The 16910-nt window shown below is 36.6% G+C and overlaps 1 protein-coding gene across 1 annotated transcript in view; it reads right to left on the minus strand.

The window, feature by feature from the left end:
• Positions 1-14888, minus strand: part of CYP2C8 (cytochrome P450 family 2 subfamily C member 8) — a 30211-nt gene extending 15323 nt beyond the window's left edge. The window contains exons 1-5 of the mRNA XM_017497369.2: positions 14626-14888; positions 13250-13412; positions 12919-13068; positions 10523-10683; positions 9060-9236 (exon numbers count right to left, since the gene is read on the minus strand). Coding sequence (XP_017352858.1) covers positions 9060-9236; positions 10523-10683; positions 12919-13068; positions 13250-13412; positions 14626-14793 — 819 coding nt within the window. The 5' untranslated portion in view covers positions 14794-14888. The remainder of the gene's footprint in view (positions 1-9059; positions 9237-10522; positions 10684-12918; positions 13069-13249; positions 13413-14625) is intronic.
• Between the last annotated feature and the right edge of the window lie 2022 nt (positions 14889-16910).

A 16910-nucleotide genomic window follows, 5' to 3' on the forward strand; every position in this document is an offset into this window, starting at 1 on the left:
CCACCCCAAATCCACAGAATATACATTCTTCTCAGCACCACATCACACCTACTCTAAAATTGACCACATAATTGGGAGTAAATCACTCCTCAGCAAATGCAAAAGCATGGATATCATAACGAACAGTCTCTCAGACCACAGTGCAATCAAATTAGAACTCAGAATTAAGAAATTCACTCAGAACTGCACAGCTTCATGGAAACTGAATAACTGGCTCCTGAATGTCAACTGGATAAATAATAAAATGAAGGCAGAAATAAAGATGTTCTTCAAAACCAGTGAGAACGAAGACACAGTGTATCAGAATCTCTGGGACACATTTAAAGCAGTGTCTAGAGGGAAATTTATAGAAATAAATGCCCACTAGAGAAGTGAGGGAAGATCTAAAATCAACATGCTATAATCAAAATTGGAAGAGCTGGAGTAGCAAGATCAAAAAAACTCAAAACCTAGCAGAAGACAAGAAATAACTAAGATCAGAGCAGAACTGAAGGAGATAGAGACACAAAAAATTCCTCAAAAACTCAATAAATCCAGGAGCTGGGATTTTGAAAAGATCAATAAAATAGACGGACTACTAGCCAGATTAATAAAAAAGAAAAAGGAGAAGAATCAGATAGATGCAATAAAAAATGATAAAAGGGTTATTACCACCGATTTCACAGAAATAAAAATTACAATCAGAGACTACTACAGACAACTGTATGCACATGAACCAGTAAACCTGAAAGAAATGGATAAATTCCTGGACACTTGCACCTTGCAAGCATAAACCAGGAAGAAGTTGAAACCTTGAACAGACCAATAACAAGGGCTAAAGTTGAGGCAGCAATTAAGACCCTACCAAACAAAAAAAGTCCAGGTCCAGATGGGTTCACCGCTGAATTAAACCACATGTTCAAAGAGGTGCTGGTACCATTCCTTCTGAAACTATTCCAAACAATCCAAAAAGACAGAATCCTTCCCAAATCATTTTATGAGACCAACATCATCCTGACACCAAAACCCGGCAGAGACTCAACAAGAAAACGAAACATCAGGCCAATATCCATGAGGAACATAGATGCAAATATCTTCACTAAAATACTGGCAAACTGATCGCAATAGCATATCAAAAAGCTTATCCATCACAATCAAGTAGGCTTCATTCTGGGAATGCAAGGGTGTTTCAACATATGCAAGTCTATAAATGTAATCCACCAAATAAACAAAACCAAAGACAAAAACCACATGATCATCTCCATTGATGCAGAGAAGGCCTTTGACAAAATTCCACAGTGCTTTACACTAAAAACTCTCAAACTAGGTATCAAAGTAATATATCTCAAAATAATAAAAGGTATTTATGACAAACCCACAGCCAATATCATCCTGAATGGGCAAAAACTGGAAGCATTTCCTTTGAAATCCGACCCTACACAAGGATGCCCTCTGTCACCACTCTTATTTGATATTGTATTGGAAATTCTAGCCAGAGCAATTAGGCAAGGAAAAAAAAAAAGTATTCAATTAGGAAAAGAGGAAGTCAAATTGTCTCTTTTTGCAGATGACATGATAGTATATTTAGAAGACCCTATCATCTCAGCACCAAATCTCCTGAAACTATTAAGCAACTTCAGCAAAGTCTCAACATAGAAAATCAATGTGCAGAAATCACAAGTACTTCTATACACCAATAATAGACTAACAGAGAGCCAAATCATGAGCAAACTCCCAGTCACAACTGCTATAAAGAGAATGAAATACCTGGGAATACAACCAACAAAGGACGTAAAGAACCTCTTCAAGGAGAACTACAAACCACTGCTCAAGGAAATATGAGAAAACAAAAACAAATGGAGAAACATTCCATCTCATGGTTAGGAAGAATCAATATCGTGAAAATGGCCATGCTGCCCAAAGTAAATTCTAGATTCCACGCTAGCCCCATCAAGCTACCAATGACCTTCATCACAGAACTGGAGAAAAACACCTTAAACTTCATATGGAACCAAAAGAGAGCCTTCATAGCCAAGACAATCCTAAGCAAAAAGAACAAAGCTGGAGGCATCATGCTACCTGGTTTCAAACTATAGTACAAAGTTATAGTAATCAAAACAGCATGGTACTGGTACCAAAACACAGATACAGACCAATGCAACAGAACAGAGGCCTTGGAGGTAATGCCACACATCTACAACCATCTGATCTTTGACAAACCTGACAAAAACAAGCAATGGGGAAAAGATTCCCTGTTTAATAAATGGTGTTAGGAAAACTGGCAAGCCATGTGCAAAAAGCAGAAACTGGACCCCTTTCTGACACCTTACACTAAAATTAACTCCAGATGGATTAAAGACTTAAACATAAGACCTAACACCATAAAAACCCTTGAAGAAAACCTAGGCAAAACCATTCAGGACATAGGCATATGAGAAGATTTCATGAATAAAACACCAAAAGCATTGGCAACAGAAGCCAAAAAAGACAAATGGGATCTAATTAAATCCAGAGCTTCTGCACAGCAAAAGAAACAATCATTAGAGAGAACTGGCAACCAACAGAACAGGAAAAAATGTTTGCAAGCTACCTATCTGACAAAGGGCTAATAACCAGAATCTACAAAAAACTAAAACAGATTTACAAGGAAAAAACAAACCCATCCCAAAGTGGGCAAAGGATATGAACAGACACTTTTCAAAAGAAGACATATATGAGGCCAAAAAAACATATGAAAAAATGCTCATCATCACTGATGATTAGAGAAATGCAAATCAAAACCACATTGAGATACCACCTCACACCAGTGAGAATGGCAATCATTAAAAAATCTGAAGACAACAGATGCTGGAGAGAATTTGGAGAAATAGGAACACTTTTACACTGTTGGTGGGAGTGTAAACTAGTTCAACCATTGTGGAAGACTGTGTGGTGCTTCCTGCAGGACCTAGAAATAGAAATTACATTTGACCCAGCAATTCCATTACTGGGTATATACCCAAAGGATTATAAATCATTCTATTATGAGGACACATGCACACATATGTTCATAGTGGCACTATTTACAATAGGAAAGACCTGGAACCAACCCAAATGCCCATCAATTATAGACTGGACAAGGAAAATGTGGCACGTATACAACATATTCCAGATTCATCCATGTCCCTACAAAGGACAAGAACTCATCATAAGAAATGATGAGTTCTTGTCCTTTGTAGGGACATGGATGAATCTGGAAACCATCATTCTCAGCAAACTGACACAAGAACACAAAATCAAACACAGCATATTTTCACTTATAGGCAGATGTTGAACAATGAGAACACATGGACAAAGGGAGCGGAGCATCACACACTGGGTTCTGTTGATGGGGGGCAAGGGAGGGACTGCAGGGGAGGTGGGGAGGTCAGGGAGGGGTAACATGGGGAGAAATGCCATATGTAGGTGATGGGGGGATGGAGGCAGCAAACCACATTGCCATGTGTGTACCTATGCAACAATCCTGCATGATCTGCACGTGTATCCCAGAACCTAAAGTACAATAAAAAAAAAATACCGCAGTGTCTAGAGGGAAATTAATAGCAATAAATGCCCACATGAGAAGTGAGGAAAGTTCTAAACTCGACACTCTATATCAAAATTGAAAGAGGTGGAGAAACAAGATGAAAAAAGCTCAAAAGCTAGCAGAAGACAAGAAATAACTAAGATCGGAGCAGAACTGAAGGAGATAGAGACACAAAAAAATCCTCAAAAAATCAATAAATCCAGGAACTGGTTTTCTGAAAATATCAACAAAATAGACAGACCACTAGCTAGATTAACAAAAAAGAAAAGGGAGAAGAATCAAATAGATGCAATAAAAAGCGATAAAGGGGATATCACCACAGATTCCACAGAAATACAAACTACCATCAGAGATTACTACAAACAACTCTATGCACATAAACCAGTAAACCTGGAAGAAATGGATAGATTCCTGGATACTTGCACCCTCCCAAGCCTAAACCCAGAAGGTGAAACCCTGAATAGACCAATAACAAGGGCTGAAGTTGAGGCAGCAATTAATAGCCTACCCCCCAAAAAACGCCCAGGTGCAGATGGGTTCACAGCCTAATTCTACCAGATGTACAAACAGGAGCTGGTACGACTCCTTCTGAAATTATTCCAAACAATCCAAAAAGAGGGAATCCTTCCCAAATCATTTTATAAGACCAACATCATCCCGATACCAAAACCCAGCAGAGATGCAACAAAATAAAAAACTGTTCCAATATCCATGTGAACATCAATGCAAAAATCTTCAATAAAATACTGGAAAACTGATTGCAACACCACATCAAAGAGCTTATCCACCACGATCAAGTAGGCTTCATCCCAGAGATGCAAGGCTGGTTCAACATATGAAAGTTGATAAACTTAATCCACCACATAAACAGAACCAAAGACAAAAACCACATGATTATCTCAATAGATGCAGAGAGGGCCTTCAACAAAATTCAACAGCACTTTATGCTATAAACTCTTAATAAACTACATATCAATGGAATGTATCTCAAAATCATAAAAGTTATTTATGACAAATCCACAGCCAATATCATACCAAATGGACAAAAGCTGGAAGTATTCCCTTTGAACTCTGGTCCTAGACAAGGATGCCGTCTCTCACCACTTCTATTCAATATAGCATTGGAAATTCTAGCCAGAGCAATCAGGCAAGAAGAAGAAATAAAAGGTATTCAATTAGGTAAGGAGGAAGTCAAATTGTCTCTATTTGTAGATGGCATGATTGTATATTTAGAAGATCCCATTGTCTCAGCAGAAACTCTCCTTAAACTAATAAGCAACTTCAGCAAAGTCTCAGGATAAAAAAATTAGTGTGCAGAAATCACAAGCATTTCTATACACCAATTACAGACAAACAGAGAGCCAAATCAAGAGGGAACTCCCATTCACAATTGCTACGAAGAGAATAAAATACCTAGGAATACAACTAACAAAGGATGTAAAGGACCTTTTCAAGGAGATATAGAAACCACTGCTCAAGGAAATAAGAGAAAACACAGATGGAAAAACATTCCATGTCATGGTTAGGAAGAATCAATACTGTGAAAATGGTCATACTGCCCAAGTAATTTATAGATTCAACGCTATCCTCATTAACCTACCTATGATCCTCTTCACAGAATTGTAAAAAGCCACTCTAAATAACCAAAAGAGAGCCCGCATAGCCAAGACAATCGTAAGCAAAAAGAACAAAGCTGGAGGTATCATGCTACCTGACTTCGAATTATACTACAAGCCTGCAGTAATCAAAAGAGTATGGTACTGGTGCCAAAACAGAGATGTAGATCAATGGAACAGAACAGAGGCCTCAGAGGCAACACCACACATCTACAACCATCTGATCTTTGACAAACCTCACCAAAACGAGCAATGGGGAAAGGAATCCCTGTTTAATAAATGCTGTTGGGATAACTGGCTAGCCACGTGCAGAAAGCTGAAACTGGACCCCTTCCTGACACCTTATACTAAAATTAACTCCAGAAGGATTAAAGGTTTAAACATAAGCTCTAACACCATAAAAACCCTAGAAGAAAATCTAGGCAAAACTATTCAGGACATAGGCATAGGCAAGGACTTCATGACTAAAACACCAAAAGCATTGGCAACAAAAGCCAAAATAGACAAATGGGACCTAATTAAACTCCAGAGCTTCTGCACAGCAAAAGAAACATCATTAAAGTGAACTAGCAACCAATAGAATGGGAAAACATTTTTGCAGCCTACCCATCTGACAAAGGGCTAATATCCAAAATCTAAAAATAACTAAAGCAGATTTACAAGAAAAAAACAAACAAACCCATTCAAAAGTGGGCAAAGGACATGAACGGACACTTTTCAAAAGAAACATATATGAGGCCAACAAATATATGAAAAAATGCTCACCATCACTGGCCATCAGAGAAATGCAAATCAAAACCATATTGAGATACTACCTCAAGCCAGTTAGACTGGTGATCATCAAAACATCTGGAGACAACAGATGCTGGAGTGGATGTGGAGAAATAGGAACACTTTTACACTGCGGTGGGAATGTAAATTAGTTCAACCATTGTGGAAGACAGTGTGGCAATTCCTCAAGGACATAGAAATAGAAATTCCATTTGACCCAGCAATCCCATTACTGGGTATATATCCAAAGGATTATAAATTGTTCTATTATAAAGACCCATGCACACGTATTTTCGTTGTGGCACTGTTTACAATAGAAAAGACCTGGAACCAACCCAAATGCCCATCAACGATAGACTGTACAAGGATAATGTGGCACATATACACCATGGAATACTATGCAGCCATAAAAAATGAGTTTGTGTCCTTTGTAAGGACATGGATGAATCTGGAAACCATCATTCTCAGCAAACTGACACAAGAACAGAAAATCAAACACTGCATGTTCTCACTCATAGTCAGGTGTTGAACAATGAGAACACATGGACACAGGGAGGGGAGCATCACACACTGGGGTCTGTTGTGGGGGACTAAATCAGGGACAGTGGGGTGTGGGGAGTTGGGTAGGGATAACATGGGGAGAAATACCAGATACAGGTGATGGGGGGATGGAGGCAGCAAACCACATTGCCATGTATGTAGCTGTGCAACAATCCTGCATGATCTGCACAGATACCCCAGAACCTAAAGTACAATAAAATATATATATATGTATTTAAAAAATTAAGGATTATACATCATGACTAAATGGGATCTATAGGAGGAATGCAAGGGTGCTTCAATACGAAAATCAATCAGTGTAATATACCACCTTATTAGAAGGAAAGGAAAAATCTAACAAAATCGTTATCAAAAAAGAAGCTGAGAAACCATAAGACAAAATTCAATAGTCTTTATTAGACAAAGGTCTAATATCCAGAATCTACAAGGAACTTAAATTTGCAGGAAAAAAAACTAACAACCCCATCAGAAAGTGGGTGAAGGATATGAACAGACACTTTTCAAAAGAAGACATTTATGCAGCCAAAAAACATATGAAAGAAAAGCTCATCATCACTGGTCATTAGAGAAATGCAAATCAAAACCACAATGAGATGCCATCTCACACCAGTTAGAATGGCAATCATTAAAATGTTAGGAAACAACAGATGCTAGTGAGGAAACAACAATGTAAAATAGGAGAGCTTTTACATTGTTGATGGGAGTGCAAATTAGTTTAACCATTGTGGAAGGCAGTGTGGCAATTCCTCAAGAATCTAAAACAAGAAATACCATTTGACCCAGAAATCCCATTACTGGGTATATACACAAAGGATTATAAATCATTCTATTATAAAGGCCGATGTACAAGTATGTTTATTTCAGCACTATTTACAATAGCAAAGACTTGGAATCAATCCAAATGCCCATGAATGGTAGACTAGATAAAGAAAATATAGCACATATACACCGTGGAATATCATACAGGTAAAAAAAGAATGAATTCATGTCCTATGCAGGGACATGGATGAAGCTGGAAACCATCATTCTCAGCAAACTGACACAAGAACAGAAAACCAAACATCACATGTTCTCACTCAAAAGTGGGAGTTGAACAGTGAGAACACATGGACACAGGGAGGGAGACATCACACACCGGGGACTGTTGTGGGGAAGAGGGCAAGGGGAAGGAGAGCATTAGGACAAATACCTAATGCATGTGGGGCTTAAAACCTAGATGATGGCTTGATGAGTGCAGCATACCACCTTGGCACATGTATACCTACACAACAAACCTGCACATTCTGCACATGTATCCCAGAACTTAAAGTATAACTTAAAAATTCACTCCAAAAATATGAATAGAAGGGAAATTCCTTTTCATAATAAAATATATTTATAAAAATTCCAAAGGTATTTTATATCAAATTGTGAAAATTTAGAAGCTAATGACCTAAAATCAGTGGGAAGAAATCCAAGTATATTGGCTTTCACTACTGCTATTCAACATAGTACTTAAGACCCTAGCCAAAACTATTAGATAAGAAAGAGAAATAATATAGCAATTTGTATGTTATGCATATATTTTTTTAAAAAATTAATGATTATATGTCATAACTAAATGGGATCTATACACGGAATGCAAGGGTGGTTCAATAAGAAAGCAATCAATGTAATATACCACCTTATTAAATGGAAAGAAAAAATCTAACAAAATGACCGTCTTAATAGAAGCTGAGAGAGCATAAGACAAGGTTCAATACTCTTCATGATAAAAAAAAAACTCAAAAATATGAATAGAAGGAAAATTCCTTATTATAATAATATGCATAAAAATTCCAAAGGTATTTTATATCAAATTGTGAAAATCTAAAAGCTTATGTCCCCAAATCAGGGGGAAATGATCCAAGTATATGCAATTTCACTACTGCTGTTCAGCACAGTACTTAAGTCCTAGCCAAAACAATTAGACAAGAAAGAGAAATAAAAGGCATTTAGGTAGGAAAGGAAGATGTACTATTTCTATTTTAAAATAACAGTTCTATATAAATAAAATTCCATACAACTCTCACACACACACACAAAAACCAGGAGCTGATAAATGTTTTCAGCTTAATTTTACTGTGTAAGATTGATACAGATATCAGTTGTGTCTGCTTATATCAGCAATTGAGCAATATGAAAATAAAATCAAGGAAATAATTAAGTTTGCAATAGCATCGAAAGGGCCAAAAGTCCTAAGAATCTACAACCAAGAAGATGAAAGACTGAAAACTATCAAATGTTGCTTAAAAAAAATAAAGAATACCTAAATAAATGGAAAACCATGTCATGTCAAAGGATTGAAGGAATCAAAATTGTTAATACGGCAATGCTTCCAAAAGGTAGAGTCTATGCATTCTAGCCATTTGACAATTTTATATTTTCCATGATGTTTGGTGCAGGTTCATAAACACAGTATGTAATTAAGATGCTTGTCAAACATTGCTGACCAGACCATTTAAACATCCCTAGTAAATTGCAGAAGGATTTGATGAATCACACAATGAACAAGAAACCGAAATACTGAGCTGTTGCTAATATCTTACCTGCTGCATTTTGATCAGGAAGCAATCGATAAAGTCCCGAGGATTGTTAACATCCAGTGATGCTTGGTGTTCTTTTATTTTCTCCCAAACATAGCTTTTTGTAAGAGCAATATTTTTAAACAATTTGTTGTGAGTTCCTGGGAAATAATCCAAGAGGAGAGGGAAACTATTGCAGATCTAAAAGAGAAAAAAATATTGAATATAAACAGGTCATAAGACATATGTATCTTCCACCAAGCCCTGATTAGAAATTATAGCTATAAATATGAATAGAATATTGTGTCCATTTTGATGGGGAAATTTTTATTGTGCATGCATAGTAATTCTCTCTACCTAAAGACTGGAGGGAGAAAATTTTGACCAGGGAATCAAAGATAATAATAATTATTTTCTTCACTCATACATCACTTTTATTGTCTAAAAGTATTTCTATATCAATTTTCTCATTTTTAAACCAAGTCTTCCCTACAACCTTGAAATATAATATGGCATGAATTACTATGATTTATATTTAGTTGATGATTCCAGAGGTTAAGGGAGTTTGGTCAACTCATGGAGAACACAAAGCTAGAGCTCACTGTTTTTACTTTTGTCAAGTAGCTTGAATAATGGAATCAGTGTTTTAGAAGTGGGAGCAGCTCAAAAATACCTTAAAACCCAACTGTGCACCTGGGTGTTTTCTCTAAGATCACACAAATTTTTTATTGCTGTCAAGTAGCTTTGAAAATGGAATTAGTGTTTTAGAAGTGGGAGCAGCTCAAAGATACCTTAAAACCCAACTGCGCACCTTCAGTGATTTCTCTAAGATCACACAATTATTATTTAGGCAGAATGTAGGGCATGCCAACTCAGGAAAGGGTAAAATTTGGATGTTTGTTTATGGTTCATACATCATAACACCAACTCTTTTTCTCATTCCTAACCCAGCTGCCTCATTAGCCAGGATCTCAGCTGCAGCATCAAACACCCCTGCCCTAATCAGTGTTTCCTGGCACCTTCTATGGTCACAAATATTCTCCCATTTTGATGGGAGATATTCTTTCCCTAAATTAGGACATTTCTGCAAAGTAATGTGAAGAAGAGGTCAGTAAGTGTGGATTGGAGGATAAGCCTACTGAGTAATGAAAGTCTTCAGAAAGGCCCCAGATGTCCATGAAGTGATATGGGCATGATTTTGGGCTGTCACCAAAGTAGTTTATCAAAACAGGCTTTGGGATTTAGTGGATAAACCACTGGTCAGGAAGCCAATAGACTTGAAAGCAACCCTTGTATTAGGGCATTCATTTTTTGTGTGTAAAATAAAAGGCTTGGTCATCTTTCCTAGATGTTCACTTCATAAATTTCTGAGGACTGTGGTGTTCAAACATGCACTTCATGCCTTGGGAAACCACCAAATAGAATTCTGGACTTATCAGAAAAAAGAGCATAGGTGGTTTCCCAGGAAGATAAAACCTTGGCCTTACCTGGATCCATGAGGAGCTCAGAATCCTGAAGTTTTCATTGAACCTTTTCATCAGGGTAAGAAAAGTCTCATCTTTATAATCAAATCGATTCTGGAAAACAATGGAGCAGATCACATTGCAGGGAGCACAGCCCAGGATGAAAGTGGGATCAAAGGGTAAGGCTAAAGATTTAAAAACAATTGTAAAATACGATTAAAATGTAAATATTTAAAAGACATGCATTTATCAAGACATAAAGGAAATTTATAAATTTAAACAATATCTTACAAATGCCTCATATGTCCAAAAGAAAAAATCAACATGAATGAAATCAACATATCATTTTTACCTTAAATATGAGTTGTGCATTACAATCTAGCTAAACAATGTCAGTTCGCATGTGGTAATTCATATCCCCTGCTTTTACTTAAACTCTTTTAACCAAAGGTGTCTTTTATTTTGGAAGGAAAAAGAAGACTTTTTCAAAATCCAAATAATTCAAGTTTTTAGAGGAGAATCACATCTGTCTGCAAAGTCTCTGGACGATAAAGCACAGAGCTAGGAAGAGAAAAGTTGGGGACCTGGAAATGTCTTATATATAGTGAATAGCTGAAAGCATTGTGGGCTGAACCAATAGAAATAAAGTCAGGGAGATTGTGAGTGAATGCATGTGTTTGAGGAACAAATGTGAAAAGCAGATACATCCATGTGATATGAGAAGAAAAACTAATACAAATGAGCATTAAGTATAACATAGATTTGTTTATCTAAATAAGTAAAATGGATAACTTTTTATTTCAAATCTAAATTCCAGTAAGGCTAACCAAAAAGTAAATTGATAAATGGAATATTTTTATTTCATTTTTCAATTTGTAAAAAATGAATTTCCCTCCTGATGAAATAATGTTTATCATTTCCAATCATCCTCCAAATTTAATTCATTTGGGCAAAACTACTGTTTTGTGGATTCTGGGATATTAAGTATACTCATTAAGATGTTTTAATACAGTTTTAAATTTGACCATAAGTTAGGCCAAATCTATAATTTTACAGGTATAGAAATTATTTAAAAGATTTTTGTTTTTTGGTGAGGGAATCTCTAAAATGAAATTGCTGTAACCAAGTGACTAGTGAACATTAATGGAAAGGGCTCCCAAATTCACATCTATAGCTCCTAAATAAAGGTGACATGAAATGAAAGAGTTCTGAATAAAGTTGGAACATTGAAAAACAGGAAACCTACTGAGTTAGCTACTTCTATAACAGGCTTCTTTAAACATTGCAGGGCTCTAAAGTTTCACAAAAAGTGTTTTTTAGTCAAAGGGAGGAAAGGTAATGTGGGAAGCCTTGGTGAGTGTGTGTGTGTTTGTGTGCGTGTGTGTGTGTGTCTGTGTGTGTGAGATTCTCAAGTACAATCTGATTTCCAGGGTTTTTTGGTCATTGCATTTGGGAGAGTAAATTGAAAAAGGTAATTTGATATCCCAGCTGATAATCATATTGATTACAACAAGAACTTCATAGGTGAATAGGATTGGCAGTGGGACAAAAATGATTATCACAAATTTCAAAGCTAAGATCCAATACAGGGGAGAAAAAGATGAGCAAAACTGAAAACGTAGCCTAGTTAAAATTAAGGAAGAGAGGATAAAGAGTTTTTCATAATAGTTAAAATCTAGTTAAACAGATCATTTACAAATTAGTATTTGTATATTTTGCTGAGTTATACTATGGAACATATTTACTCAAACATATAAATTGTTACAGTAAGTAGTGGTTAACAAGAAGTAATTAATCCTGACAGTTTTCAAATAGGACTATGTTTCCTGAGAAATCAGAATTGATGAGAACTGTACTGAGATATACCTAAGAAAGTAAAATCATACATAGTGCCATTGCTGGCTAGAGCTGAAGGCATGGACCTGAAAGGAATTCCCAGACATGTGAGTCTGATCATATGAAAAAAAAGCTAATTAAATGAAAGCATATGTCACTTAGTTCATGTTCCATAAAAGTTCAATGGGGTCATTTCCACCATGTCCACTTTTCAAGTGTTCTCAGGTGAAATGTTCTGGTGGCGGTAACACAGATTTATGCTATGGGGGAAACCTTCTTTAACTCTTTTCAAAAATGAACTCAATACCCTTAGTTATAATTTCTGATTTGGAAACCAGGAAACAAAATTGAGCAGAAAATAGGATTAAATGATCTTTTATCCCTACACCATATGAACCAACACATCTGTACAGGCAAAGCACAGATACACAAAACCTCCCTTGTCTCTGTGCTTCAAACCTGCTTCTACCACCTGAGGGCTGACAACCAGGATGCACAATGAAGATCTGGCCACCCCTGAAATGTTTCCAAGGATATCAGCGAAGACAGCTGACTGTTAAGGTCAGTGACGCAGAATCACCCACACTTGTTTTTTCTCAACTCCTCCACAAGGCAGCGGGCTTCTTGTTGAACACGGTCCTCAATGCTCCTCTTCCCCATCCCAAAATTCCGCAATGTTGTAAGGGAGAAACGCCGGATCTCCTTCCATCTCTTTCCACTGCTGAAAATGATTCCTAACAACAACAACAAAAAAAGGGGGCAGAAACTGGGAGAATTCACAACCAAGGAAGAAAGAGCTGCAACACTCGGCAGCCACGCAGATAGGCTAAGCTGTGTGGAGAAGCTCTTTAAGTCTCTGTTTTCCATCCTCTTCATCCCAATTACCAAAGCTGACACAGGAATATGTGCACCTACCAAGTCCTTTAGAAGTTCTTTGAGATACTGGGAACATGCCTCTTCCAGAAAACTCCTCTCCATTATCAATCAGGGCTTCCTTCACTGCCTCATATCCGTGCAACACCACTACCGGCTTTATGCCAAAATACACGGTGAACACAGGACCATAGACTTTTGAGAGCTGGGAAAGGAAATGCAAATAGCAGCAAAATAAGTCACTGTTCGCTCCAAATATTATGTGTGATTCAGACTGATATCATCATTGTATCTTTATGTTTATATTTGCCACACATAGATTGGATATTTCTGAATTTTGTAATGAATGTGATGGTGATTGTTACAGCTGCTACTTATAGATAGCCTATGATGTGCCATGGAATGACCCAGGCAATTGGTACACAAATCACAGTTAATCCTCACTTCAACACATTCAGCACATTCATTTACCCTGTTAAAAAAATGAAGAAACTGAGGCCAGAGAATTCCAAATTCATTCTCAGAGTCCAACAGGTAATATATAGAAGCTCCATACTTGAACCTCTGCTAATTTAAACTCTGATGCTTGAGCAATTTATCACTCCTCCATGTCCACCTTGAGGCCAATACCCAGCTAAGGACTTCAAGGTCACCTGTAAAGCTCTTGCCATGAGGATTCTGACTCAGCAGTCCTGTGATGAACCCTAGAAATCTGTATTTTCAGTGTCACCCAGGCGATTCTAATGCCCAGTTCAGTTTGCAAGTGCTGGTATTACCAATACGGAAACATGAAGCACCACAAAGATAGAATCAGGACATTCAGCGTCTCCTGAAAGAACCATTTTTTCCATTCTCCAGCAACCTTGGCTACAGACAACAGATTTGTGCAGAATTCAATTCTGTTACCACTAATTGGACCCTAACTATTTACTTCTTTATTACATGCACCTATGCTTGTCCTGAACCCATAGATATTTTTGTTTCACATCAGGCATCAAATGAATCTTCAGAGAAGTTGAATTTTCATGGCTATTCTGAATAAAACACAGGACTACTATAGTAGAGGACTTATTGTGTGAAATTTCTAATCACACACACTTCCCTTTAGTCAAAAATCATAGAGAAACACTATGAAGCAAAGAAGGGAAACAGCACTTCAAACTTTTGCCACTGTGTTACCTGATTCTGTCATACAGTGACCCCAATGTTTATGTATCAACAAAATGCATCAACTTACTCCCCTATTTCTGACAGTGACAGACTTAAAAAGACAAAAGAAACATCAAAATTCAGAGGCAGTGTTTTGCTGTACAATGACCTGTTGCAATAGTGTGCTTCCAGGAATATATTTTATCTAAAAATAACAGTCAAATAACTTACCCTTTGCAAGTGACTGGGGGAACATAAAGCATACTTACATTGCTGAAACATTTGCAGATGTCCTTAACATCTATCTGTAGGATGTTTCCAATAATAGGAAAAGGAGTGGGGCCAGGAGGGAGCTTCCCTCTCCCAGAGCTCTGTCTCCAGAGCGAAAAGAGAAGCAAAAAGGAGAGACAGAGCAACAGGACCACAAAAGGATCCATTGAAGCCTACTCTTCTTACTAAGATATTTGTGAGCTTGCACTGCCAGGCTTTTATAACAATCCCTTGCTGATTCAGTGTGTCTCTTTGATATGTAAAGTAAGCAATCATCTAGATCCAATGTGTGCTTTTTTTCTGAGTGGACTTTGGCCCACGGATAGAGATAAAATGTTTTTCTGTTCTTCTCCTTCTTTCCAGTGCCAATCTAGGAGATTCTGGTTTAATTGTATTGGATTGGAGCCCAGGTATTGGTAATTAAAATAAAAGACCCTGGGTGTTCCAATGTGCTGTGATGATGTAGAAACACTGAAGTAAATGATTCCATGCTAGAATATACTCAAAATTCAGTATTCTCAGATGAATCACCAGTTGGGAATTTATGACTTTGAGGGAAATCAGTGTATTCTATATGTTCTATATAAAAAATGTACATTGTAATGCTACATCAAAAAATAGGAGACTTACCCCTTGATAACAAAAGCCTTTCAAATATTTAGTATAGTTCACTTAAAATACAGCTGCCTAAACATGAAATAGTGAATATAACTCATACATATTGAATGACCAAGGATATATAAAATTATTAACTAATAAATGTCTATTTTATATATTTAAATGTATATAAATAATATTCATAAATATGTTTTTATGTTATTACATAATATTATGTTCTTATTACATTATTGTAATAATAGGTGATTGCTTACTTTACATGTGAAAGAAACACACACTGAACTATTAGGGAGTGTTACATATATTATTACACAATAATAACATAAATACATATTTTTATTTTTATTAAATATATAACAGAATATACATATAAATATATATTCGTCATTAAAGAAAAACCACTGGGATATAGAGATGATCATTTTTTATTTTTCAAATGGAGAAAGAAACTTTGGGAGAACAGGACACCTGTCAGGCCATACAGCTCACAACTGATAAAACTGGCATATGAGCAGAGATTTTCTGATGCCCATTTGGGTGCATTATCAGTTACACGAGAGCTGGTTCAAGAACAATTTGAGAAAAACAAAAAAGAAAACCCAGACATTAGTTACTCTGAAGATACACCACATTGACTCTTTAGAAAGCAACAGGCTTCACGTTAAATAGAAGCTCATTATTTGTCTATAAGGATAGAAGGACCAGAGATGCTCAAAAGAAGAAATAAAAATTAGGGTTTGCCCCTCTGCATCACCTCACAGGTGAAAGTTGTTCAACACTATTAAGGAAAGGGCCAATCTCACATAATTTATGGCAGAGGGCTTGAAAATCTACGGCTTCTTCACCTCTTAGTCACCTTCAGACATGACTGCTTCTATTGTTTTCAGTCTGTTATTTTCACAAATAATGGAATGTAATCATATGCAGCAAGAACGAGAAATTATACACAGAACAACAGTTGTGGATTCAGTAGAAGATGGAATGTAGGGAAATCATTGACTGAACCCAGGGCACAGAACAACTGCAATGTGCAAATCTGAATGGGAACTGATCGTCAATGGTCATGAAGAACTAAATACAACTGGATTTATAAACATTACTAGATCACTAATGACAAAATGTGTGTACAAAGGCATGCTCTGAAAAGATTACATTTATTCTAAATTGAACAGTACAGTTATTTCCAGCTCTTTCATTAAGAAAATATTAAGACCCAGTTACACAATGTTTTATGGATTATACTTACAGAGATTATGACAAATTTACAGAGAATTTTCATATTCATCACATCTCTTTTATTCTTTAAATTATCTTTGCCCATTGTAAAATTATTCCCAGTTTAGAGAGGAGAAAGATCATGGAGATTCAGAACTTTAGCTAAGGACACACAAAATGCAAGTGACCAAGCTGGGGCTGGAAATCATAACCCCTGCATCTTGCTGCCTTCCATCTAAGCAAAACATTCAGTAAAACTGGGGCACCAAGATTTACTAAAGTTCAATACTTGTGGATTAATCTAAGCAGTGACTTTTAAAATAAAGATTAGTTAATAATTCTAGCACCAGTTGAGTAAAATGTGGGTCACATGTGTTTGGTTTCATAACCTTTAAAAAGTGAGTGAGTCCAGGTCCTGATGAACGCTTTATCTAGGGCAAAGGGAGGCAGT

Source organism: Cebus imitator, unplaced genomic scaffold (assembly GCF_001604975.1).
Source record: "Cebus imitator isolate Cc_AM_T3 unplaced genomic scaffold, Cebus_imitator-1.0 Scaffold230, whole genome shotgun sequence".
Taxonomy (NCBI): Eukaryota; Metazoa; Chordata; class Mammalia; order Primates; family Cebidae; genus Cebus; species Cebus imitator.